The 27,051-nt window shown below is 42.4% G+C and overlaps 1 protein-coding gene across 3 annotated transcripts in view; it reads right to left on the reverse strand.

Moving 5' to 3' along the window:
• The window catches only part of Mpp7 (MAGUK p55 scaffold protein 7), a 209,649-nt gene that overhangs the window by 105,008 nt on the left and 77,590 nt on the right, over positions 1–27,051 (reverse strand). For all 3 annotated transcript variants that reach the window (XM_052727335.1, XM_052727333.1, XM_052727334.1), the window contains one exon: positions 9,663–9,781. In XM_052727335.1, the coding sequence (XP_052583295.1) occupies positions 9,663–9,698 (36 nt within the window). In that variant the 5' untranslated portion in view covers positions 9,699–9,781. The remainder of the gene's footprint in view (positions 1–9,662; positions 9,782–27,051) is intronic.

Raw genomic sequence — 27,051 nt, forward strand, 5'->3', positions numbered from 1 at the left:
CGTCCCTGACATCTTTCATGGAGGAATATGGAGGCCTCCTTCATGTTCTCTCCAATGGAAACAAATCCAAACAGTCAGCAAATAAACTGTATGAATGCAATGCTTTCAAGTTCAGAAACAAGTCTGTTGGAGGGTGTTGAGGTCAGGTTGCTCTTTTCCCTAAGTTACTCCACATTGTATAAAACAGCAGTTTTTCAGGCTGTGCCTCACCCTGAGAGACCCCACTTTTACAAATAACTTTTGACCCCACTTTGAAGATGGAGGGTGACCTTGTGTCTGGGTGTACTTATGAACTGTACCATATGTCTAGCACAACTGGTACCCCAAAGGCTGAAAATGACTTCTCTCTGGGAGTAGAAAGGATACCACCCTATAAATGAATCCAGATAAATTAATACTGTAAGGGCACACAAATGTATTAAAATGGTATGAGGAAAACCAGGCCTAAGAACTTACTGGACATATCTGATCAAGGGTGTAACTTAGACCCCAGAAAGAGGGGGAACTCAGGACTGAACAGTGGAGCTCCCCATCAGTCTGTCTTTGGGCCCCTAGTGTGCATGTTAAGGAATCGTGACCTTCTCAACTGTCATCTGTCTGTCCTTGCGCTCACCCAGCTGGATGTGCCATCTCTCTTTGCACCTTTCCTTCATCTGGGCTGAGTCCTGCTCTTTCATCTCCACAGGGGGACTCATCTTTGCTGCTTCTCTCTCAAAATTGTGATGGGCATGGCCACCAGCGCTTCTTCCAAGTCTCCCCTACAGCTTATCAATACTTCTTATCAACATTTGCTATCATCTTATCAATATAAGGGCTCTTCTATTCCTACTGGCTTCCCAGCTTGGCCTTCCAGGCCTCTTTGATACTCCTTGTAACCACTCTATAACGCACGTATGTCCATGAAAACATAGTTATATTTACTATATGGTGTTTGATGTGTTATCTGAGAGTTTGTATTACAAACTGAGATCGGCTTGAGAATTAAATTTTCCTGGGGGCCGGTCAGAGAAGAGTCCCTACACTTTCTTCCATAAGAGTCACCAATTTTCAGGCCTGAAGTCAGGGAAAGGAAGCCTGGGAATTTCAGTTGTAGGAAGGGAAAATAACTATGATTAAAATACATATGCCTAGACAGACCCATCTCTAAAAATATTTTCAAAACAAACAAAAAGACAAGCACTTAATAAGAATTGTTCTGTAACAACTGACCATCACCCATATGTCTGCAATGATCTCCAATGAAATAGAAGTGAGAGCTTTGAGGCATGACTCTAAAGAGGGTTTTTAAGAAAATCCAAAGACAAAGGGCTGAGGGGCTAGAGGAGAAGGGCAAAAAGGAAACTCAAGTCTCTGGGACTAAGCTACACACACCGTGTTCCAAGCCACAGCAACATAAAAACACACAGTAAAGGCCTGATCACCCAAGTTCCTGGAAGTCACATGTAGCTTTCAACAAAAAATTACAAGGCATGATAACCACAGGGAAGGAAGGTCTAAAGAGACAAAATGAGTAACCAGGGGCCCCAGACAAAGTGAATTTCGTAAATGAGATGAGGAATTTAAAATAACTATACCCGATGTGGTGAATGTTCAAATGGAGAAAGTGCGGGACCAGCCACAGCAGGTAGTGTAAGCAGGGACTGAAGACACTATTCATCCACAGAAAACTCTAGAAATCAGAGAATGATTATGTAGAAACAAATGCTGCCTGTGAAGTGCTCATCAGGAGAAGGAACATGGCAGCCAGGTGCGTCCTTTACTTTTCTGTTGCTGTGATAAAATCCTCAACCAAGAACCACTTACAGAAGGAGTTTGCCCTAAATGTTCTTTCTGTTCCAGAGGAGTCTGTAACAGCAGAGGAGGATGGCAGTAGGCAGCCCAGCAGAAAGCCAAGAGAGCTCACTGGAAGTGGAGCAAGGTTATAAACTGTGAAAGCGTGATCCCAACAATGTACTTCCTCCAGGAAGGCTCCATGTCCTAGAGGCTCCTTAATCCCCCCCAGACACACCACCAACTGGGGACCCAGTGTGCAAACACGGAGTCTACAGGGAACATTCTCATTCAAAGCCCCACACCAGGGAAGGCGGGGATATGACGGCAACTTCCCCCGTGGAAATGCAAATGAGATGAGTGAAGAAGAGAAACAAAAATCTAAGAGCTGAGAGACATCAGAAAAAGGGCAACACAGAATGGAAGCCTTCAAAGAAAGTAGAACACACACCTGAAGTGAGAGGGGCTGAGAATTTACCCCAAATTAATGACAAACACCAAACCACAAGTATGGGAATCTAAAAAAAAAAATGCATAAAGAATACAACAAATTGAAACACCCACACCTCTGCCCATCGCATTAAAATTACAGAGGACCGAAACTAAGGAGGAAATCTGAAAGGCAGAGGATGGTGCAAGGATCTTCATCTTTAGTGACCCTTTCTTCCGTGAACTTGGATAAGATTAACATCAGTCTTCTAATAGAAATCATGTAAGCAAGAAAAAGAATGAGTTAAAGATGTTACATGTTGGAAGAAAAAGGAACACCACTCTAAAGTTTCTGTATCCAATGAAACAACGTGTCAAAAGTATAGGGGAAGCATGAACTTTTCGGACAAACAAGAACGCAAGGAATTCGTTCCCGTAGATCTGCCTTCCAAAAAGTATCACAAGACATTCTTCAGAGATTAAAAAAGATTATACGGAGCTCAGGTTAGACACTGAGATCTACATAAACACAGAAGAACATTGTGAAAGTAGAGAGAGGGAGTTACAACCCTTTCTTATTATTATTCTGAACTGATTGGCTAACGCACAGCTGTTTGTTCAAAGCAGTAACAGTAACAGTGCTGTGATTCTAGCATATGGTAAGTAAAAGACTGGACAGGAGCAGTAAGAGGAAGGAAGGGAGGGAGGGAGGGAGGGAGGGAGGGAGGGAGGGAGGGAGGGAGGGAGGGAATGTGCTCTGATGTGGCAACTTTACCACCTGTAAAATGGTAGTGTTATCTGAAGGCAGACTCAAGTGAGCTGTACATGTATGCTGCTTACTAGGGGGAAAGCATCACTGAAATGCTAAGAGGGTAATTGGAATAATATAAAGTATCCAGCTAAACACGGGGAAGGAGTAGAAAGGGTATGGTCAAAGTTTAAAACTAACAAATGTATTGAATAGAAAGCTACTGAGGCATGATAAATATTAACCAATATACAACTTATGGTCTTAAATATGAATGGTTTGAATTGTACACTCTAAGTATCCTACCACTCCGGTGAAAAACTTGAGGGTGGTACTTTAAAGACAAAAGAGGTTTGCTTCCTCAGATTTAGAGGTCTAGATCATCAGCCACGCTCTGGAGAGATGAGGCACTCTGAGGACACATCGAGCAGCGTCACATGAGAGGGGGAGCATGAGACAAGGGAGGAAGTCGGAGTGCAGCTCAGGGGCCAGACTCACTGAGAACTAATCAGAAGCTCCACAGAATTACCTTAATCCCTGCTGAGGGCAGCACCCTCAATGACCAGCTCAGATCCCACCAAACTCTCCCTTCTTAAAGGTCCCATCGGTGCTCAGCATCATCCCAGTGGAGGCCACACTTCCAGAACATGAGCCCTTGGGAAGTATAACCTATATCAAAACCATAGCATACAGCAATGAAAAGTCAGAGACTGGGAACCAGCAAGGTGGCTCATTGGGTAAAGTCCCATACCACCAAGCCTGACAACTTGAGTTCAATGCCCAAGTGTGTGTCTGTGCATGATGAGCAAGCTTGTGCTTGAGGAGGCAAGGAAAGAGATGGTTTGTGAGCCACCATATGGTGTTGGAAACCAAACCCAAGTCCTCTAGAAGAGCAGCTAATGTCCAGCTCTGACATCATTCAAAATGGCGAGAAACTAGATTTTTTTTTCTCTCTGAAACAATTAAGAAGGCAAAGATGGCCACTCCAACCACTGCTATTCAATACTGCACAAGATTATTAGCTAACATCATAAGACAGAAAAAAAAAAGGAAACAAGAAATATATATTGAAAATAAAGAAGTTATGTTTATAGGTGACATGATTATGTTGACTAAAGAATCAACAGCAGCAGAACTCTGGGCACTACAAACAATTGTAGCAAAGATATAGGATACAGGCCCAATATGTACAAAGTCAACTGTTTGCCTATATATAATGAAGAGCTGAAAACAGAAATTAAATATACAATACCATTTCTGTGGTCTTTTGAATGAGACAGCCCCCATAGTCTTGGACATTTGAACACTTGGTTCCCAGTTTGGAGCACTTTTGGGGTAGGATTGGCACTTCCTTGCTGGAAGAAGAAGTAGGGACAGACTTTGTGGTTTCAAAAGCCACACGGTATGACACTTCATCCTTTCTACTTCTTGTCTGTGGGTGGAGACATGAGCTCCCAGCTGTTCCTGCCATCTGGCCTGGTGCCACGCTTCCCCACCTTGACAGTGATGGACTCGTCTCTCTGGAACCATAAGTGCAAAATAAACCCTTCCTTCTGTAGGTTGCCTCGGTCATGGTGTTTTATCACAGCAACAGAAAAATAATTAAGACAATTTTAAAACCGTAGCACCAAAAATAAAAACATATGCAGGCACCAACATAACAAGATATGTACAGAATCTAAATAGGGAAAACTCAAATCAGGCACTCTCAAATTATGAGACCAGTCATACATGCAACTGGTCATTAACAGCCGCATCATAATTTAAGTGATTCCTGTACTTTATCTGGCAATGTTATACCTAAATCTATTATCTACAACCTTCAACATAATTATCCTCAACTCTAGATGCATGAGTCTAATTATGTGATTATTCCCTAAATACTGAGCAAACATTTAAAACACCTAAAATCACTTCTCATTTCCTCTGGGGAGATAGTCAAAAGGTATGAACTGATATGCTTGTAGAGAGCTCACAGAGATGTCGCCTGAGTCTCCTTCCAACTCCCAACAGCTCTGCCCTGGTGGGAAGACCACAGAGCAGGAGGAGTCTCACTATGACAGGGAACAGCACTGCCAGTATGCCCCTCAAACTGGAAACCAATGCTCTACTTTCGCCATCCTCGACTTGGAAGTCCCAAGCCCCATCTAGCCTCCACAGTACACCAACTTACTTCCAGAAGAAAACCATTCGGAGGGCTGTCCCAGTAGTCAAGGGCATGTACTGCTCTTTCCAAGGACCTGAGTTCAGTTCCTAGTGCCCCATATTTAATGGCTCACAGCCATCTACCACTCCAGCTGCTGGGGGTCTAATGCCCTCTTCTGACCTCCACAAGTAACTGCACTCATGTGCACATAGCCACACATACATATGCACTCACACACATAATTAAAAATAAAAAATAACCCTTAGACTATGAGCTAAAATAAAACATCTCTCCCTTAAAAAAATAAATAAAATAAAAATAAGAGCTTAAACAAAAAGAAAGAAAACAAGGGGTTTTCGGGTTTTGGTTTTTTTTTTCAACTCCCCTGCTTTCACCCTTTCAAGGAAATGGCTCCCACTGTCTTGGGCTTACAAAGCCACTCATGAGAACATCTTTGCCTTCTTGGGCTTTGTTCACAACCTCCCGTAAGTCATACACCAGCTAAGCATGCCCCATTCTAAAGCAAAATGCTCACTATTGCCTCTTGTGCTGAGCACTACTCCTTCTGTCTCCTTCTAACTACCCCAGTAAATACTTACCTAAGAAACTCCTGCTCAGCAGGCAGGCTCTAGCTGAGGAAGCCAAATCCTCCAGGAACCCATACTGGAACTAATATTGAGTTACACATATGATCTACCACAGGACACTGTAACTGACATGTATGTATCTGTGTATAACTCCATGAAAAACTGGAGATTAAACAAAAGATGGTGCCTTCCATCTTGGAAATTCTCACCAGATAGTCCAGAAAATGTTCAGCACATAGTAAGTATTGAACAAATAGAGAAATACAATAATTACATAGTATTAATTATTCAGAAGTAACTATTATTCAAACTGGGACTGGGCACACAAGTGATATGCAGGTCTAATTGTTTTTATCCTAACTGAGGATAATAGAGGGAAAGGGCGGAGTTAGGGTGTGTATACTCATGAAGGCCAGAGGAGAATGGGTGTCATTCCTCAGGTATCTGCCACTTTGGTTTTTAGACACAGTCTCTCTACTGACATAGAATTCATCAAGCAGGCTGGGCTGGCACCAGGGAATCTCTGGGACCTGCCTGGCTCTGCCTTCCTAGTTCTGGCATTATAAATACAGGCTTCCGGGTCTGTTTGCTTTAACATGGGTTCTGTGGAATCAAATTCAGATCCTCATGATCCTCAGAGCACTCTACTGACTGAAGTTCGCAGTATTGTTGTTTTAAACATTGAAATCCCAGAAAAACACACAGTAATTCTATTGTGCAAGGAAAGTCTCCCTTAAAATACAAATTTGTGTTTATTGAAATACTCGAATCTAAAATAGTATACAGCTCCATTAACTTCTCTTATTTTCTTCATATCCACCCCTGACACACATAACTACTGAAAGGGCAGAGGAACATGTGCAAGAATCTAAAAGTCATAACGATTGGATAGTCTCATCCTAGAAAGCCAACACAATTTTGAGTTAAAAACAGAAGTTTCTTGAGGAGACACAAATACAACCTAATTTAAAAGCAATCCAATATTTAAGTAAGTTGTTATGCCCTATCTTGTTCTAAAATGAATTTAAATCAGATTATAAATATACACACAACTAAAGAAAATTTAAATTAAGTAATGAGATCTCATTCTTTTTTTTTTAAAGTGGTAAGAACAGAAGATAAATCTAGAAATGAAGTTAGGGAATAAAACATATGCTCCGTGGACCCTGTGCATTAGCAGAAGATGCGTCCCCGGTGTGTTCCCTCGTGCTGGCTGGACTGAGTGAATGACGCTTCCCAGTCCTCCACATGTGCAGGTCTCCACTACGCAGATGTGAGAGTTCTCAGACCTTCTCAGTACTGTCTTCCTCCGGAGGCTGACAGAATGCCAACTTGAGCTTTTTATTACTCAGCTTTTCCACCTAAAGCTTTTTTTTCAAAAATCACCCTCGGCTGACACCTTGCAGGCGCATCTAACTACGAATGCGTCCCAGTGCAAAATCATGAACTCATTTAAAATACTGAGACTTCTTTGAGATTTATTTACTCATTTATTTTTGTAACTCAACTATGCTGCATTGGGGCATCAACTTTGTAGGTGGTAATACTGGGTTGCATTGTCAAAAAGTTGGACAAGCTTGCTAGGATTGACCTTGCTTTCCAGTAACAATCTCAATATCCAAAGGAGAGTGCGGTGCCTCTCACTTAGACTGTAATGTGAGTCTCTTCTTAAGTATATTCTACATTAGATTCCCAAGGTTACAAGTATTTTAAACCTTTAAAACTGTGTGGTAATTTACACCACACATACACACACACACACACACACACACACACACACACACACACACACACACACACACACACACACACACACACTGCAAGGACCATGAAAATTCTGTGCTAGAATGAAAATCAAATTCTGCATTCTCCAGTTCTAAATCACACACTAACGGCTTTAACTTCAGGCAAGAGCATAAAACCAAAGCACATTTTGGTTCACTCTATAACAAATCTTTTCAAACAAATTCCTTTGGCTCTAGCAAGATTTACGTACAAAAGCTAAAGGTTTCTGTCCTCCAGCCCTAAATAGAGGCATTTGGAATACAGCTAAGAGGTTTGTTCCAGCTGTTTTCAGCTAAGAGCCCACGAGCTTGCCTCCTGGAGGCACTTTAGACTTTACATATTTAAAACTAATAGACTGGGTCAGGCAGAGGACACGCTTGAGGTCTGCATCTGATCAGAGGGGAGGATGGAGGAATCTCGGATACCACGCTAGCAGCATTAAATAGGACTCATTTGAAAAAATGCATTTTAGAGCAATTACTCAAAACATTTGAAACAGTACGCATGTCAACTGTGCTATCCAGAGGCCGTTGATTTCATTGTTTTTAGGGAACCCTCTCGGATGCTCCCTACCCTTTCCACTGGCTACCGACAGATATTCTGGAAAACAGCCTATACTTAAGGCTCACTGTCCAATGTGACTAGGAATTTGCTTTATACATTAGTTTCATCCTTTTAACAGCAGTAACCACCAGCTCTGGAGTTCTTTGACCTTTTATGTGCTCTGATAACCTTTTCCTCAATACTTAATAAATCGGCCTGACTTACATAGCTACCCAAGATCTGAGATGATAACAGTTTACAGACATTGTCCATTTGCTGAAATACATTCTGACTTCCACTTTAGATAATGAAATTATAGCTATGTTATAAATAAATGCAAATAAACATGCATCTATTATTTGGGGGAATGTTTACTTAATGACTCAGGGATGATGGCAATTCAAATACATGTTATTCCTTTTGGCAAATGCTAAAATCAGTATGCATACGTCTGTAGCTACTTAACTTCCCTACATTCAACACAGAAGCATTTTTTATTATTACTATACCAAGGGCATGAACTCCTCAATTGTAATCCCAAGATCATTTCTCACTCACCCCAAAGAATTAAGTAAGCTGCCTAAAATGAATTGAAGCATAAAGATACCTTGGCAATTGCACTATTATGAAAAAATAAATGAATGACTATCTCTAGGCTCTAAAATGTGCTGCCGGGGGGCACCACATACTGATTTTAGGTTCTTTAGTATTGTTGCTACTCAAAACAGATAAATTTCAGGAAAAGAAACACATAGACCATTTCTGTTCTGTAAACAGTGGCAATTCAGAAGTGGCCCATTTTCAAATACTATATATCAGTTAAAAGCCTCCCCTCATGACAGACAACCATAACAAAGTTGGCCTGATGAAGGTCCAGATTTCACAGAGACATGGGCTTCTACCTCCTACAGACACAAGAAAGACTCGGCAATTCTTTCAGCTTGAGTTAAATAAGAGAAAACGCAGTCTGTGTTTCCAGAAGCCGGAGCGGTGTGTTTTCCAGTGAGTTTCTTGTTCTCATTTTACTATTTTAAGAGTACTGGTCACTCCCAGTGTTTCTGTAAGACGGGATCCGGTTCCCGGTGGCTGACAGTTCTCGTGGCGGGATGCTTTCCCTAAAAACGGTCTCCAAAAAACTGTTTTTATTCGTATTTAGCTCCACTGTATTTATCTACAAAATACCATTTCAGTGGAGTCAGGCCAATAAAAGAAACAGCTTACTAGAATTTCAGTTGACTTTGTTAAAGGAAATTATTTTAAATTAATGTGGCTTCTGGACTGCTGCCGTTTCTGACCTCAGAACACATATTCCTTCTAATTTCTGCTGTGAACATTTATTTATTTAAGTGAAATTCCAGCTCACGAATGTCAACCATGATGGAGTCTCAGCCTTCCTGCCACTATTCTGTCCTTTGTCTAAACAAGGGCAGCCGCACGCCGCCGCATTAGCATGCGCAGCCACATCGTACCCTTCCGTGAAGTCATCTATGTATTTTTGGTAAGATCTTTAACAACTTCCACGCCCGGCCGTGCAATAGAACAAGGCTGTTTTGTTTTCAGACAGTAACAATTTCATTTCTGGTTTACTAGATGGCGCTCCGAATATTTTTCCATATGTTTTTCACAGAGAGAACTTGACATCAGTGTGGGTTACCTTGACCAGTGAATGCAGGCTCTTTTCACCAAACATGTCCCAGAGGAAGGTCAGGTCCTCCTGGCTATCCACATGTGGCTGCAGCTGGGCGGGCAGAGCAGCCAACAGCTCATACAGACCTATAAAATGAAAATAAAACACAAAGTATAATCTTAGGGTGATCTCATTAATTTCACTGAAGGTGTATGTGTAAGTGACGGCTGGAACATGTCATTTTTACTGGATTTGTATTCTGGGCCATCAAGCAAAACAGTTCTCTCAAGAAGCAGAGGAAGTGTTTTGATTTTTAAATTCCAAAGAAGTATATATTAGCAGGATAGCTTATTTTTTCCTTTCACACTTGTCCACATTTTACAGTCATGCAAGCTTACATAACACAAGACAGAAAATGTGTACAGTTCTCAAAAAAAGAAAAAGAAGAAAGAAAAGGCATGCATTCCTTTCCTTAGCCGTTACTGCATTCCCCTCTTATTAGCCATGGAGCGGAATGAGTCATGAGGAGGAAAAACTTCCTTAGGAGAAAATGGATATAGTGGTCTCAAAAAAGGCTTTGTAGTTTACAAAGAATCCCTAGTAACATAAAGCTTCAGAATATTTGCATTATCTAACATGCACATAAAGTTCTGCTATGTAGGGCAAAATCAACCCCACATGGTGATTCACGGGCTGTTCCAACACTGTGGACTATGGCTTTTCCCAAAAAGACTGTGCAGAATGTAGTTTACATCTGCAGTGTACAAAGTTTATTTGCTTCCCCTCTGGTGGCAGATGCAGGCTGCTGTGACACTCCTGGCAGAGATGCTAGAGGCAGACAGAAGCACAATGTTCCACAGGAGCCCCCCACCGGACCCATCCATCGCAGTCAGAAGTGGCCAGATTCCAGTCTAAGGACTGTTACAGTGGTGCTCGCCCATGGCTCAGGAGGGAGGGGACCTGGCAGGAGTCGATATCAGATCCCAGCACATGGTGCATTTTCTAGCAAGATTACATGAGGTAAAAAGGACAAAATTCCTTTTATTTCTGTCTGTTGTCAACAAAAACACTGAGACCTCCGGAGGCAGCAACACACGGAGCTGCTATCCCTGGTCTGCTTAAGGGCTGCCGTTCATCATAGGGACAGCTTTACAAGACATTTAACAAGCAAAGAACAGTAAATTAGGGACTCTTGATTAGTGCATCCATTATATTTCTAACACATAGCAGTGCTAATTTACAGGCAAATGCACGGGGCACCACTGTAAGTTCAGATATCTAACCATGGATATCTGATTGAATCCAAACATCCCAGGGGCTGTATTTAGCCAAAAATAGTCATAAGAGTAACCCCGAATTAGACTATGAAAGAAATCCAATTATATTTTAAGTATTCGTGATATTTTACATTAATTCTCTTTAAAACCTGGCACTCTGCCTAAACCAGCTCTTCTTTACAATTAACAAAGACTTCAAAATATCTCAACGTAACTCCACCTATCATACAGTACTCACACCCTCCCTCCCTTCCTAACTCCCACAAAGAGATACATCCCCACACTCAACAATTGTCAGCGTCAGTGGTCATGTCAGAGATTTAAAACGTAAAATTATGTAAAAAGAGGGATTTTTTTTCCTGCTGATTTCAGGAGTTGTAAAAAAAACAATGGCTATTCCTTGGTAAAATGACTTCAGGGTTAATTAAGGAAAGTAAACCAATTTTGATCTAACTTACATGGTATAATTGCTAGGAAAGTCACATAAGTCAATACACCAAAAGCCCCTGGCATGTGGTAAATATATAATATAGTTTTCATAGACAACTCAGTGAAATCTGCTACTAATTATTGCTGAAAAACCAAGATAGATCAATATTTGATCCCCGTCTCTACATTTAAAGCATTTTGTGTGATTTATCTGACCCTTATGTCCTTTATGTTAAATGAGCCAAGGGGGTCAAGTCATCACAAGGGAACCCACAAGAACCACTAACCTGGACTCATAGGAGCTCACAGATTCTGGACCAACAGCTAGAGAGCCTGTACGGGACTAACGCAGGCCCTCTACATACGTGTGACAGTTGTGTAGCTTGGTCTACCTGTGGGACTCTGAGCAGCGGGAGCAGGGCCTGTCTCTGACGCTTTGGCAGGCTTTTGGGGATCTATTCCCCACACTGGGTTGCCTCGCCCAGTCTTAATATGGGGGGAGGAGTTTAGTCCTACCTTAACTTGTTATGCCATGCTTTGTTGATACCCATGGGAGGCCTGCCCTGAACAGAAACAGAGGAGGAATGGATTGGGGGTGGAGTGGGGGGCAGAAGGGAGGTGGGGGGAGGAAATGGGAGGAGAGGAGGGAGGGGAAACTACAGTCAGGATATAAAATAAATGAATAAATTTAATTTAAAAAAAAAAGGTAAGTTGTACGTGTAAAACTAAACCAACACACACATAAAAGTGAACAGAAAGCTGTGACTGAAGTGTGAAGAGTGTTTCACATCGCCATAGCTGACTGCCCCAGACTGGATAACTAATAAGAAATGCAGGTTTACTAAAGTGTGGAGACTGTTTCACATCGCCATAGCTGACTGCCCCAGACTGGATAATTAATAAGAAACGCAAGTTTACTTGGGCCCCAACATGAAGGTGAGGCACCTCAGGAGACCATCTGCACTATGCCATCCCATGGTAGAATCCAGAAAAGCGAAAGAGCAAGAGGTGACAGAATGCTTGTACATAGCCAGCTCACCCCTGCACAAGGAACACTATCTATCCACGAGGGATGAACCCTACTGGACTGACCTCCTCTTAAGGGTCTCACTTTCCCCATACTGTTACCCCTGGAAGTAAGCTCACGGCACCTGAAATTTGAGGAATACATTCGAATCACAGCAGGTTGTTTCAGTGACAATTCCCTGGCTGCCACACTTGGCTGTGGTTGGTGTAAGAAGTTAACTGGAAGGAAGGGAGTGACGTGCAAGTCTGTATCAGTTCTTAAAACAACACGGGACTCCACGGTGATCTCAAAATAAAAATGGCAACACAAAAATACTAAGGTCAAATGGTTGTCTTAAAATTTCAATGGAATCATGGGGCTCTGAGCCCAATGCACTTGGTATAAAATAACATTTTTTCCTTGATGCATCTTCCTCTAGAACAAACCACCACTGCATCCCAATGGTCCAGAGTCAAAATAGCTTCAGCAGGCATTCCAAGTGGATACGGCATCACGCCCCTTTACACAGGGAAAGTGTTAATTCTACGCAAGTATTGCTTATATTTTGTGAAACAAGCCATTTCATACTTTGAGTTTTAAAAAATAATTTTCCTGCTAGCAAAGGCTCAGAAACCTGAGTTTTCTGCCTTCTCTAGCATTACACAATCCTTATTGATATGTCATTACCACAATCTGTCATTCCGGTGACAACCACAGTCCCTTCAGCTACCTGATCTGGCAGCCAGAACCAATGTTAGAAGAGACAGGTTAGTGTCAACCATAAATTAAAGGCACAGAGGCAGAGCCGAGAGGCCAGAAGCGTGCAGTCTCCAAGAAGGCAACAGAGGCGTTAAAAGCCACCGGTCCACGAGCAAAATGGAGCGAGTCTCTGTCCTGACACGAGACTGAAAATAAACCTATGTTCGAGTCCCAACAGTGAAGAATATTCTTGAAGTCCAACCAAATGTTTCCAGGACTAGAGATTTACAGGACACATCTTTTAATTTTTTTTTAACCTATTCTTAGTTTCTGAGCAAAAACTGGCATAATAAAATTTACCCTACATTTTGTAATCATGCAAACTCAACAAGTTATTCTAATAAACAATTACAGCAGAGACGGATCATGTGCTTTAAAGTACAAAACTGACTGGGTTGCTGTCCCCTGGGGTTTACAGTGCAGTCCACAAGGAAGCGTGAGGGAAAGGAGGGTCAACTCCTGCCAAGGAGGAAGAAGAAATCAGGAAAGAAGTAATACCCGAGTTAGGTGTTTATGATTTGAGTCCCAAAAGCACATGTTGGGAATTCCCAATGCAGTATGTTGGGAAGTAAAATTTAGATGTGACTGGGCCATGACGACACTGTCTGAAGGAATTAACACTAGTATCCTCTAATATGGTTCCTTACATGGTAGATGCGAATTCATTATAAAGAGCAAGGTCAGCCTCTCCTGTGTCTCCTCTCCCCCTCCTCCTCCTTCCTCCCACCATCTAAGGACACTGTAAAGCATGTCCCATGCCATCCCACACTGCTCCATCAGTGCTCAACTAGATCTTTAGAACCATGAGGTGACCAATTTCTTTTCCTTATCAATTAGTCAGTCCAACACTGGTCACCCTTACCCAAGGTCCCCAGAACATGTGTGAAATCACAGATAGTATACACAAACATGTGTAATGCTGCACTGTTTCCTGTGTATACTTTTGTGCTTTGGGGTGATTATTACACAAAATGGAAATTATATGATGGACACAAGCACGATGATACTATGACCTATAAGTAAGGCCACATAAATGATTAAGGGGCAGGTGGCCTCTGCAGTGTGGATACACTGGACAAGGGGCTAATTCACACTCCAGGTGGGATGCTGCGAAATTTCATCACCCTACTCAAGAAGGTGCACAATTTAAAGCTTATGAGTTGTTTATTTCTGGAATTTTCCATTTAATATTCTTAGACCACAGTTGATGGCAGATAATGGAAACTACAGAAAGCAAAGTCCTTGGAAACTACTATATTCTGTTTGGCAGCACAAAATGGGCTAAGTCTTTTTAAAGCAAATTCCTAAGAATCAACGTTTAGTGAGGTCTTATGTTCAAATCACTATTCTAGCTCACCGAATTGAGAAAACACCTTTCTCTGCCTCCAGCATTCTTATGATCTTTGATGATATATAAGACAGACAGATAGGTGGGTATACCAAACATGAAACAGCCATAAATATAAGAATCTCCCCTTTTCCTGAGACAATATGGATCCAAAATGTATCTTCTAAGTAAACAAATATACAATTAAACTGCAAACTATATATATATAATATATATATTATATATATAAGTTTGTAATATGGCAATAAGTTAAACATCAAATTCAGTGTTTGCGAAACAGATAAAATGTGCATGCCTTTCTTGTGGATAGCCCACTCTTAGCACCTTCATATGTTTCACGGAACCATTCTATTTAAAGGCTTGGCAATGACTTCCTCACTTTTGGTACCATTTTTAGAATTAGAACATGCCATTTTTACCTCTGGGCAAACTGTAAGATCGGCATGTTCTCCTTAACTATATGGTATGCCACCGCAAACTATATTCTGCTGGTTGGGTTTTTCCTTCTCACTTGGGTGCATGTTTCATTATCTCTACAATGGAATCTTTTAACTATTTTTTTTAAGTATCTTTAACATCTGCAAATATAAGATTCTCCTCTAAGAAACCAAAAATACCCTACAGCTGCCTAAAATCGTGCTGGGACAGCAGACAGTGAACACCCACCGGTGCACAGGTACACAGAGCCCAAGAAGCCAAGCCAGCATGTCTATAAGGTTCGCCAGTAATCTCTTTGTGGGCGTGTAGCTAAAACTCAAAGTGGGTAAGTGCCACCGGAGACTCCCACATGGGCCATTAAGAAGCCCAGGACAGAGGCAAAACTCAGCAAATGAAAACCACAGATCAAGGCCAGCCTCCTCCTGCTGCAGTGTCCTGCCGGCGCCCTCTACTGACGAAACTTATCATTGACAACGGCAAAGGAAAAGTACATCGACGTCTCATCAATTTCCACAGAGCAGACAATGAAATCTGCAGCTGAGGCTGAGGGGTAGTTAAATGTAAACTGGATTCATCTACAGACTGATCTGAGTGTGAGTGTCTCTTCTTTGGGGGAAGGGCTGCCTTTCTGCTTTTTGGGGGGTGTCGCTTTCTGCTGCTTCACACTGGGATACAATTAAAGTTATTGATGAGTAAAAATTGAGGCTTTATTAAATTGAGGCTTTATTTGAAAGAGAAAGCCTATTAAATCAAAGGCTTGAATTGACAATGTTTGTCAATTTGTATTACATTTGCTTATCATGCTTGAGAAAGGGGAAGGAGAGAGAGAGGAGAGCAGAGAAGGGAGAGGGAGAGGGAGAGGGAGAGAGAGATACAAAGACCAAGCAGAGAAACAGAGAGCCACGCCATGGTGCCTGTGTAGAGGAGTTGGTTCTTGCCTTCCACCACGAGGGTCCTGGAACTGAATTCAGGCCATCAGTTACTATGTCAAGTGAGCCATCCCAAGGGCCCTGCTTGCCTATTTTTAACAGCATGCAAACCCTGAACTCAACATCTCAGTTGGGGGAAATGAACTAAGCCTACATTCTAAATTAAACAAACAATGAACACTTTCACAATGACTGAATTTTACATGTCACCTTGACTGGACGACAGGAGTCCCCAATCACTCATAGAACCGTAGTAGTTCTGGGTGTGCCCATGGGGGTACTCTTGGGAGAAATACACATTTGAATCAGAGACTTAGTACAGATGAACTTCCTATCCCCAATCACATGTTCAGGCACCATGCACAGAGGGAGAGCCAATTCCCTTTCTGTCTGAACTGGTAAAGCCACCTTCTCATGTTCACACAGCAAATACAACAGCTCCCAGCTCTTTGAACTTCAAACTCCAGTGCTTATACCAGCACCCCAATCCTCATCACAGCACTCGTTCTCAGCCATAACAGTCGGACAGTGGCCTACACTACTGGCTCCTCCTTCTCAAGCCTTGATTAATCACAGCAGGGTCCCCTGGGTTTCCAGGATGCAGACAGTGGCCCATGGGACTTCTTGGCTTCTACAATAGAGGGAAATGATAACCTGTGATTTCCTCTTACGATGTGTATGTACACATATAAATAGACATACAGATCTTATATTGATTGTGATTCCTAGAGAACATTTATACAACTCTTCCCTATCAAAATAACACCTGATTTAAACTTCTTCACAAATGTATGGTAGCTATGAAGGAAGAAAGATCATGGTTTCCTCGCATTAACACAAGAAACAGAAGCTGAGATTGTACTGCATTGACAAAGCACCTGCCTAGCATTCGTGAAGCTCTGCGTTTGACTGTCAGCATTGCCAAAGCAATTAATAACAATTCCTAAACATGGGAAACACCACAGAAAATGCCATGAGCTATGGAAGGTGTTCAGAATAACTGGGTTGACTGCAGATAGACACCAAGATTTTAAACAGGTCACTGGCTCCTGCCGTTTGCTAATGAAATCTTGCAACCTAGTCCCTCCTTTCCAGAGCATTGTATATGGCAAATTCCAATATACTAATGAGAACACTCTCGGTACAACATCAAATAGATCATTCTGTGAGCCAAGGCACTAAGCCATCCCCTGTGGGCCACAGTCTTTGTTTACTTATATGATTGGATTTAAATGTGTTGGCACTGGCTTCATTAGCCATGATTTAAACCTGCCTCTTTTCCTTGAAGGTTAAAAACTATATGGTTTCAGCCACTGAACTGTTGGACTGGACTTAAATATGCTGTGACTATCTTCCCTGCAGCAATGTTCAATAAAATGCCAATATCCATCATTATCCTTAAAGATAAAAGACTTACTTGTCTAGGCAACAACCTCTGGTTCAAAATCAGGTTGAGGTTTGTCATAATCTGGGCAGAGCGGCTGACAGAGGCCAGTCAGCACTGAACACACAGGTCCAAGTCAACTGATGGTCATTCAACACTGAACGGACACGTTTAAATCACGAAGCATCAATGTTTAGAACAGTAGTACTGTGAAAATAAACTCGTGTTGCTCCCTAATCCTCCTCCCTTTACATCACAGAGGCTGGGGAAAGCAGGAATACTGACCTAATTCATAAAAGTCGTCATTATGGTGAGCAAGTGTTTCGCAGGAAGTTGCAACACACTCATCAAGTGTCATCACCTTGGTTAATAAGATCTTTCAACATTTTAAGTTAATTAACCACTAGAATATATCAGGGGACTTTTTTTAAAAAAACATGGTGCCGGTATATGGCCCAAGCTGGCCTCGAAACTCCTAATTGGCCTGCCTGTGTCCATCTTCAGAGTGCCGGGGTTATGATCGTGCACCCCCACAGACCTGAGGAAAACAGCAAAGTGGACCAAGACTAGCATGGCAGAAGCAGAGGCAGGGAGAGGAGCCGCGCCAAAGAGGAAGCAAGGTGGAGGAGAAGGGAGCTCCGAGGGCTTCAGAAGCTGCCACTGAGGACACGGGGGCTGTTCAGGTCTAGACACGCTGAACTCAGGAGAGTAACAGGGCAGAACAGGTTAAAGATTCACACTTGGGACATAAAAGGCATCTAAGTCCACAGTCCTGGGTAATACTCCCGAGAGTATCAGGCTGAAGACACAAAAGCAGCCCACCTCCCCAAGATGCAAGACGAGAAAGAAGGCGGGACTCGCAACCACTCAGAGAGGAGGCCCAGGGGCAACAATCCACCCTATAAACACAGAGACAAGAAGGCTGAAAACTGGCCTCTGGGTTGAACTGACAGAGCAGACTGAAGGAAGGAGGCTAAAATCAGGAAGAAACATGGCCGAGGCAGTAAACACAAGCAGCCCTTAGACGTTTTAGCACAAAAGAAGACTGTTACTTCTAAGTCGATACAGGTTTGTTCTTAGTTTTTTTTGTTTGTTTGTTTGTTTTAAGATAAATAAGATCCAGGCCTAGTAGCACAGACCTGTAATCTCAGCCCCTCAGGGGGCTGAAGGAAGCTGACCAGAAATTCAGGATCAGCGTGTGCTATGGAGTGAATTCAGGGCCAGAGACTGCTCTCAAAATCAAAGGGAAAGAAGGGTGGGGATGGAGCGTGGAGGTCGAGCCCTTGTCTGGAATGTGTGAGGTCCTACATGCAATATCCAGTCACTATTCTATGAATATCCTATGAAAGATCAAGTCAGCACATGTGTATACTAACAGCAACAAGACAGCACAGCAGGAAAAATCTACTACAGATTTTGCACCCCAGTGAGTGTATCAAGATAGATCTAGGCACAGGATCCACACACAGGAGAAAGGAAAACTAGGTAGGGCTGGCTGGCTGCAGCTGTCTGCTCTCCAGAGGTGACAGCACATAAGAGAGTGTATTTGGAGGAGACACCATGGTCATTCCTTTGTGTTTGTGACAATATTTTCAGTCAACTAGCCAGCACCGTCATCTGCTGAAAGTAAGGCCAGCAGAGAATTTCAAAAGGTTAGACACATGGTCTAACCAATTTATACCCAGAAGGTATAAACTGATATATATATTATTGGCAAGATAGTCATATAAAGTTGGCAGCCCCTTGGATGGAGAAATCCACCTCCATCCCAAAGTCACTGCAGTCCTAAGTGACAGAGGGCCACCTGCAGGATCTACATGGACCCGATGCCCAGGTTATCTAAGGAAGAGACTGGGAGCTGAGGCAACGACTTTCATTTTTCCTGTGTATATTGCAAGACAGATATTATCATTTTAAAACTGAAATTCTGAGCAACAGTCTGACCTAGTTTTTCTCCAGAGCACAGCTCAGAGCCTCCTCAGGAGTTCTGTTCCAGCCACAGAAGACAGCACTCGCTCCACCCTGAGGTTTTAACTACCTGACACCAGCTCCCTGGTAGCTGTCAAAGTCCCTCCCTTCCGCTCAAGACTACCCAAAAGACAAAGCAAGCCTTGGGACATGCCTACACCTTAGCTCCCCTCTTGGGTAACACATCTACACCACTCCAGGTGCAGCATGACATACCAGAGGTTTTAGGGGTGCATCTAGGCATCTGGCTAGCTTCCTGATCCCCTCACATTACAGTACAGTTCCTCAACTTGTGGCGAGCCCCAATCATAAAGTTATTTCGTTCCTACTTCCTAACTGTAAGCTTGCTGCTGTTACGAATTGTAATGTAAGTATTTTTGAAGATAACGAGCTGCCGAGGGGGTCGCGACCCACGGGTTGAGAACAGCTGCTCGAGCTCTCCCCTGACCTCCCTCTAAATAATGACGCTCGCTACATCAGGCACCGTGGAGGGACTGGGGTACACTGATGGGAAGGGAAAAGAACAAAGCTGTCTCCCAGGCAGCACAAGAGCCAGTACTGTCACAAATGTTGTGACTTTGACGGGCACTATGAGGAGGGGCCTGTGGCAGGAACACGGGACAGTGCAATGTAAATCATTTCAGGAACAGCTTCCCTAAGGACACAGTGACTGTGTGAGACAACTGGGAAGGGCAGGCATTAACTATAGGGCGCTGAAGTGGGAGAAGAGAAATCTCATTCCTCAGAAGGGAACCCCATTTCAGAGGCAGTATGTAGAGTGGCATACCTAAACTCTGTCACCAAATAAAATACTAACTCTGCAACTGGGCCATCTAGGTGGGATCTCTGAGCATCTACATTTTCATCCTTGAAACTGCAGCTCCAGGGGATCCACGTCCTTTTCTGAACTCTACGGGCACCCATACTCCATACTCCGTGGACAAAACCACACACAGACACATAAACCCATAATATAAAATGAAATAAATCTTAAAAACAAAACCAAACAGGCAGTGGTCACTGTGCATCTGGTAAAGAATGAGAGATGAGGAAGTCGGGAAATGGAATCTGATCGCACCCTGAGTCCAGTCAGGTTACATTTACACAGTGAAACGCACGAGGGAAAAAGAGAAACATGACAAAGGGTCTCAAAACTGCTTAATTTCAAGATCGAGATGATCAATCATCTTTCAGCCAGACTGGATTGACAGATGTCTACAGGGTCAGCAAAGCACAGGGCTAGACAGCTTCTGTCCAGCTCGGAATACATCCAACAGACAAACAAATGTCCATTCAAATGATTCTATCCTCCTAGCTCTACACAACTGACTTCCATAGAGATGGTAGAGAGCAGCTCACTGGACATAGGATCATTGTTTCGTGAGCACGAACAGTGGCATCCCCATTCTGTGGGGCAAACTGATACTTAGAGAATCCTGGCTATCTTCAGAAATGTTGAAAATAGCAATATAATTCATCTCAAGGAGAATTAATAGATTTAGGAGAATTATTTTAATAATTGTTAAATTAAAATAATTAATTATTTTAATTTAACAATTATTTAATAGTTGGGGGATTTTAGGTTTAGTTTTCTCGGCAATTTTTCTAAAAATTCTTAATATAATTAATATATTCATAAGAAAACTGTAAAAAAATTCCCACTTCAAGTTTCTTATTTACTGTTTCAAAGTGTTGATTTTTTTTTCATCTTCCATTTCAAAGGCTATATTAATTTTTGGAAAGAACTTGAGATTTGAACCATAACAAGAATATCTTTCATATAGGATACAACATATTCCAACAACAACATCAATCAGGAACTTATACAAGAGGCTAGAGGAATGTCTCAGTCAGTAAAGTGCTTATGAGTTTGATCCCCAGAGCCTACTTACAAATGCTGAGTGTGGGAGCCTGCCTTTGAAAGCCCAGTGCTGGCTAGGGAGCTGGAGACAGGTGGATCTCTGGGCTCACTGGCCAGCCAGCTAATCTAGACTAACTGGTGAACTTCAGGCCAATGAGAAAGCCTCCATCAAAAGAAGTAGACAGCCTGCTTGAGGATGACCCCTGGGGTTTTCTTCTGGTACACACACACACACACACACACACACACACACACACACACACTCACATACATTTACCATGCACACACACGTTGTGGAATAATCTTTTTGTACACTGTGAAGATGTGTCTTTGACAAGGAGCCAAGGAGCCTTCTGATTGGTTTAATAAAGAGCTGAATGGCCAACAGCTAGGCAGGAAGAAGTGAGGTGGGACTTCCAGGCATAGAGAGAAAAGGAGATGAATCTAGGCATGGGAGGGATGCCAAAGGACACAGAGAGGAAATAGGAGGTACAAGATGGAAGAGAGGTAAAAAGCCACAAGGCAAAAATGTAGCTTAATATAAATGGATTAAGTTATAAGAGATAGTGGACAAGCCTAAGCTATAGGCTGAGCTTTCATAATTAATAATAAATCTCCATGTCTTTTTGTGTGGGTGTGAGCTGGCAGTCTAGAAAAATCCATCTACACACACACATGCACATTAAGGGGAAAAACAATTTATCCAACCAAACAATTTTACCAACCGAATCACAAAATGGTGATGGTGATGTCGAATCATGAATGACGAAGAGTCATTTGGTAGAACAACTGTACAAATTCATCTCTATTATTAAAATAATCTTCTCCACCACTAAGGTGGGAATGGGAAGACAAGAACAGGGGAGAATGCCAGAGGAAAACTGCCCAGCTGCCACGCTTGTCTAATGACCAGGAGCCATCTTTTCATCAAGATGACTATAAAGTCAGGACAAGCCATCTGTTCCACATCAAAGCAAGCCACAAGCAGAGCAGAAAGGAAAGACTGACTTCCAAAGGGCTAGTGGTCTGGAAACCCCAAAAAAATTGCACAGCAAAACACGCGAGCTGGGATTTCACGAGCACATCTTGCATGGAGGTGATTCATTTCTGCTTATGTAGACTAGATGCCTGGATGAAAGTAATAACCAACATGTAATATGCACAGGAGGCCTGAGCAAAGTGAGGAGCAGACATGAGAAGCACAAGGCCGTTAGCCTCAAGTCTGTATGTGGGGAGGGGACCACAAGAATCCAAGAGAAAAGTGTCTGGGTTCAAAGGAGACAGGGGTGCTTGGAAGGTGTCTGGGAGCAGGGAGCAGGGTGTAGTTGGGGACAGAGAACATGAAGCAACACGATCCTGCAGTAATGAGTCTTCAGAATAAAGGGCGGTTGTCACACCGAGTCTACCCCACTGGTAAACCTACAGCTTGAACAACGGAGAGTGTGAAGCAAAGACGCAGCCTGATGAATTCTATGTAACGAACACTGACATAGTTATTTTAATCTTAAATCTTGGCTTCAAGTAATTTTTAAACTAATAGAGGCTGCTTTTGTTAGTGCGTGCCTGTAACCCATCACTCAGGAAGTGGAGGCAGGATGAACAGGAGTTCAAGGCTAGCTTTGGCTATATGAGTGACTGTCTCAAGAAACAAACAAAGGTGGGGGCTGGGAGGATAATTTAACCAGTGATGACCTGAGTTTGATCCCCCAGAATCCATACAAAACAACAACGTAAACTGTTGATGCCACACATTTGAAATCTCAAGGCTGCGGAGGCCAACATAGGTGGACCTCTAAGAGCTCACTGGCCAGCCGGCCAGCCTAGCCCATAAGCAAGCGCCAGACCGGTGAGCAAGTTTGTCTTTAAATAGGAAAAAAGTAGACAACACTCAGAAGTGACACCTGAGGATGACACCTCAGGGTGAACTCTGGTCCCCAGCGCACACATACTAAGCACACAGGCCCAGAAACAGAATAGCTAACATTCCTTCTCATTCCTCTCTATTGCTCTATGTGTGTGGCTTATGTGTGTGTTCATACATATATGGGTGCACACATGCCTGTGGCAGCCAGCAGTGGACATCGATCAGGTGAGGTGTCTTCCTCAACCCACCTAATATTTAAGACAGAGTCTCTCGCTGAATGTGTAGCTCACTGTTTGACTAAAATAGCTGGCTAGAAAGTTCCAGAGGTCTGGCTGTCTCCATCTCCTCAACACAAGGATTACAGATTTGTGCCACCCTGCTATTAGTTCAGCTGAGAATCCAAACTCAGACCCTCATTCTTACGTGGCGGGCACATTACCGCCAGAACCGTCTCCCTAGCCCTCTATAGAGCTTGTTAAGAAATCTAGGCCATAGTCAATATAAAAGGTGTCACTGTACATATCACAGATGCTCTGAAAATCGGAGGGAAAAGGCGACAAAGCATAGACCGTAGCCTCATCATCTAAACTATAAATTATTTAGAATAATTCGTTTCCTACTGTTTTTCACTATATTTGGTCAACTACAACTTACTGCTAACTCACCCAAAAGAAATGAATTTAATGCTAAAACGTAGCACTGACTCTTAAAACAATGACAGAGCTCAAAAGAAAAATGCTACAAAAGGCAGAAGCATGAGGAGGACTATTCCAGCTCCAGGAAGCTGCTTCTGTAAAAATACAGCATTCTGTACAAGACAGTAGTGGCTCCCCGGAGAATAAATGGCTCAGAGTTTGATGAAAGTGTCCCTGCAGTGAACGGTTCACTCCGCTTGCAGATTCCAGATGCTCTACATTCCTGACATCAGGGTGGAAACATTTACTGGTAGTCTAGAGAAATTTAATGCCATCATTCTTGTCATATCCCTCATAGCTTCATTACTAGCTCGAGTCTGGGGAAGCTATAAGCCTACGCTAAATGAGAAAAAGGGTGTCCTCTGTGTTCAGCCGCCCTGGACCCGAGAAGCAACTGAAACGTTTACAAAGTATTTAGCAAAAGACTTGGCAAACAGGAACAATTATGGATTTGCTTTTTTCTTAGTTTGGATATTTGCATTCTACCCAATATGGACAGGCAGTGAACCAAACCATTTCACTATAACCTGGGGCTAATAACCACTAAAGAACGCATATCAACGCCCAGAACAACACTGTTAAATTTTATGGTATTAATAAAATGGGACACCAAGTAAATTTTCCACTTTCTTAAAGGTAAAATAATCAGCACTATTTAGTGCCGTTCCTAATGGGCCTCAATTTTTCTCATTTAAAGCATGGTTTATTTCCAAAAGTGCCTATATGACTAAAATCCTTGAATTCAACAGAAACATTCTCCTCATTACACTATCCCTCAACTTCAAACAACATTAAAGCATTTGGCACACTGAGATTTTTAAATATGCAGAACAACTTAAATAATCCCAATATTGCAGGTTGGTTAATAACAATAATAGGCAATTCGTTCAATTACCTGGGAGTCTATAAAATCAGGGTGAGTTACCAGAAAGCAAGTGCATACATTCACCCAGAACTTTCATGTTTAGGAGCCATCTCTATGCTTTAAGAGGCTCCTGTTTGTAATTAACTCCAAGTCAGTAGCCTGTGGCTTTGCACAAAGTATTCCATCACCACCAAAGCAAGCAGGATAGAACTTGGATTTTTGTTTTCAACAGTGTTCACACAAAAGATACAGGCATAGAAAAGTAAAAATGACTTCCAAAACTACAGTCTATGGTCAATAGCCACCCTTTAATCATTGACATCATAGCCAACCAGTTACTGAGCCAACGGGGATGGAGTAAGTTGGGTATAGAAGTTGTGGGGTTTGGCCGGGCGGTGGTGGCGCACGCCTTTAATCCCAGCACTCGGGAGGCAGAGCCAGGCGGATCTCTGTGAGTTCGAGGTCAGCCTGGGCTACCAAGTGAGTTCCAGGAGAGGCGCAAAGCTACACAGAGAAACCCTGTCTCAAAAAACCAAAAAAAAAAAAAAAAATTGTGGGGTTTGAATGAGAAAGTCCTTCATAGGCCTCATGCACTTGAATGCCTGGTCATCAGTTGGTAGAACTGTTTGGGGATGTTTCGGAAGTTTAGTTTTGTTGATGGAAGACTGGACATAGTCTTCCTGAGTCTAAAAACTCCTCACCATTTCTATCTGCTCTCTCTGCTTCGTGTTAGTGGTTGAAACGTGAGCTCTCAGCTTCTTGTTCCTGCAGCCATGCCTGTTACCTGCTACTATGATTCCCTGCCATGATGGACCCTGGCCCCTCTCTAGCCACAAGCCCAAATAAACTCTGTCTTCTATAAGTTGCTTTGGTCATGTTGTTTTGTCAGAGCAATAGAAAGTAACTAATACACAAGCTAAAACATCATATTTGCTATTTATGGCATGATAGGGCTTTTTCAATCTATTTTGAAGCTTACTGTTAATTAAAATTAAACATATAGTTAAGCCAGATAAAGTAGGAAGTGGAGCTGTATCATGCATCTGTACCCTCAAAGGCTTATTGATAAGTGTCAAGTACAAGAAAATCTTCTGGCAGAGCACAGGGGATGGGACCATCTTTAATGCTTCTCTCTTCAGGACTGTCCTGAAAAATCCTTCACTATGCCTCCAAGACACACCTATTAGTCAGCTATGCACCAAGTGAGTTCCTAAGACACTTCCTGTCATCCAAAAGAGATCAAGACCCATTGTCCTCAGGGAAAGATACTGTTGAGTAGTAAAAACTAAGGTACTTCCATACATGCATTTTAAAAATAAATATCTAAGCTGTAAAAATGTCTTATTTGTGTTAAAAATAACAAATCAGTGATTTACACCTAAAAACAGACAAGTTGATGCTTCCCAACCTTTCTGCCCAGACTCAACTCTTCTCTAAACAGATGAAATTTTGCTTTCAAGAGAACTCATAGCTACCTGGGAATGCAAACTCTTTCTTCTCAAAAGACCAAAAGTGTGGCTGGGAAAGCTAAGGCTACATTAAGCTGAATAAAGAATAAGGTACTATTTCAACTCAGTTAGGCAGTGAGGATGCTTTCTAAAAGGACACTGAAGTTTGGGGATTCAGTCTGAATGAAAGTGGCCCACTAAGCTAGATGCCTCCATATTAAAACCAGCCATCTCACTACATCCAAATCGTGTCATGAAAATTCAGTGTAAGAGACATTTGTGTTATGCAGGCCTTTCATCCCACCACTTGGGAGGCAGTTTGAGTTTGAGGCCAGAGACCTGTCTCAAAGAGGGGGAGGTGAAGAAAATTCTCTCCGGGTATTGAAGAGCAGTCTTTCCAGTTCCTTTAAATCCCTAACTTGTCAAGAAGGAACAAAGCAAACATGCCAACTTCACACATTCTGAATTGTGCTAATATTTTTTACAAAGAGAAAGAAAAAGATTACTTTGTAATAATTAAGGCTATGACCAAATAAAGCCTTGGGGTTTGCTGATCAGTAAGCATTCATTATATGTGCAAATAGTGTACCTAAAACTTGACTATAAAAATAGTCTACCAAGGTACCTCTTTTATTCACTTGGAATGGTTAACTTCATTCAGTTGGTGCTCTTTATTTGATCCTTTGTATGTGTGTGATGTGTGTGCACATTTATGTGTGTGAATGCACATGGTTGTGTACCATGGTGCATGTGTAGAGATCAGAAGACAAATTTGGGTGTCCATCCTGGCCTTCCACCTTGTTTGAGACAAAATCTCTTGTTTAAACTGTGTAAGCCAGGTTACTTCACCCTCAAGCTTCTGGGGACTCACCTGCCTCCCACTCCCATCTAACCACAGAAGCACTGGGATTAGCTACTCACTACTGCACTAGCTTTACATGGGTTCTGGGAGTTCAAATCCAAGTCCTCACCCTTGCCTGGCAACCACTTTACCCACTAAACCAACTCCCCAACCTTTCTCTTTAAAAGGAACTTACTATAGCATTTTCTCCTAAACAGGAACCTGCTGAGGAGGCAAGAATGGCCACTTTCCAATTCATGCCTGTGAGGAAATGACACAGGAAAACAGATCAATTCCTGCTTCT

This window comes from Peromyscus californicus, unplaced genomic scaffold (genome assembly GCF_007827085.1).
Source record: "Peromyscus californicus insignis strain IS unplaced genomic scaffold, ASM782708v3 Scaffold_8__1_contigs__length_139910024, whole genome shotgun sequence".
NCBI lineage: Eukaryota > Metazoa > Chordata > Mammalia > Rodentia > Cricetidae > Peromyscus > Peromyscus californicus.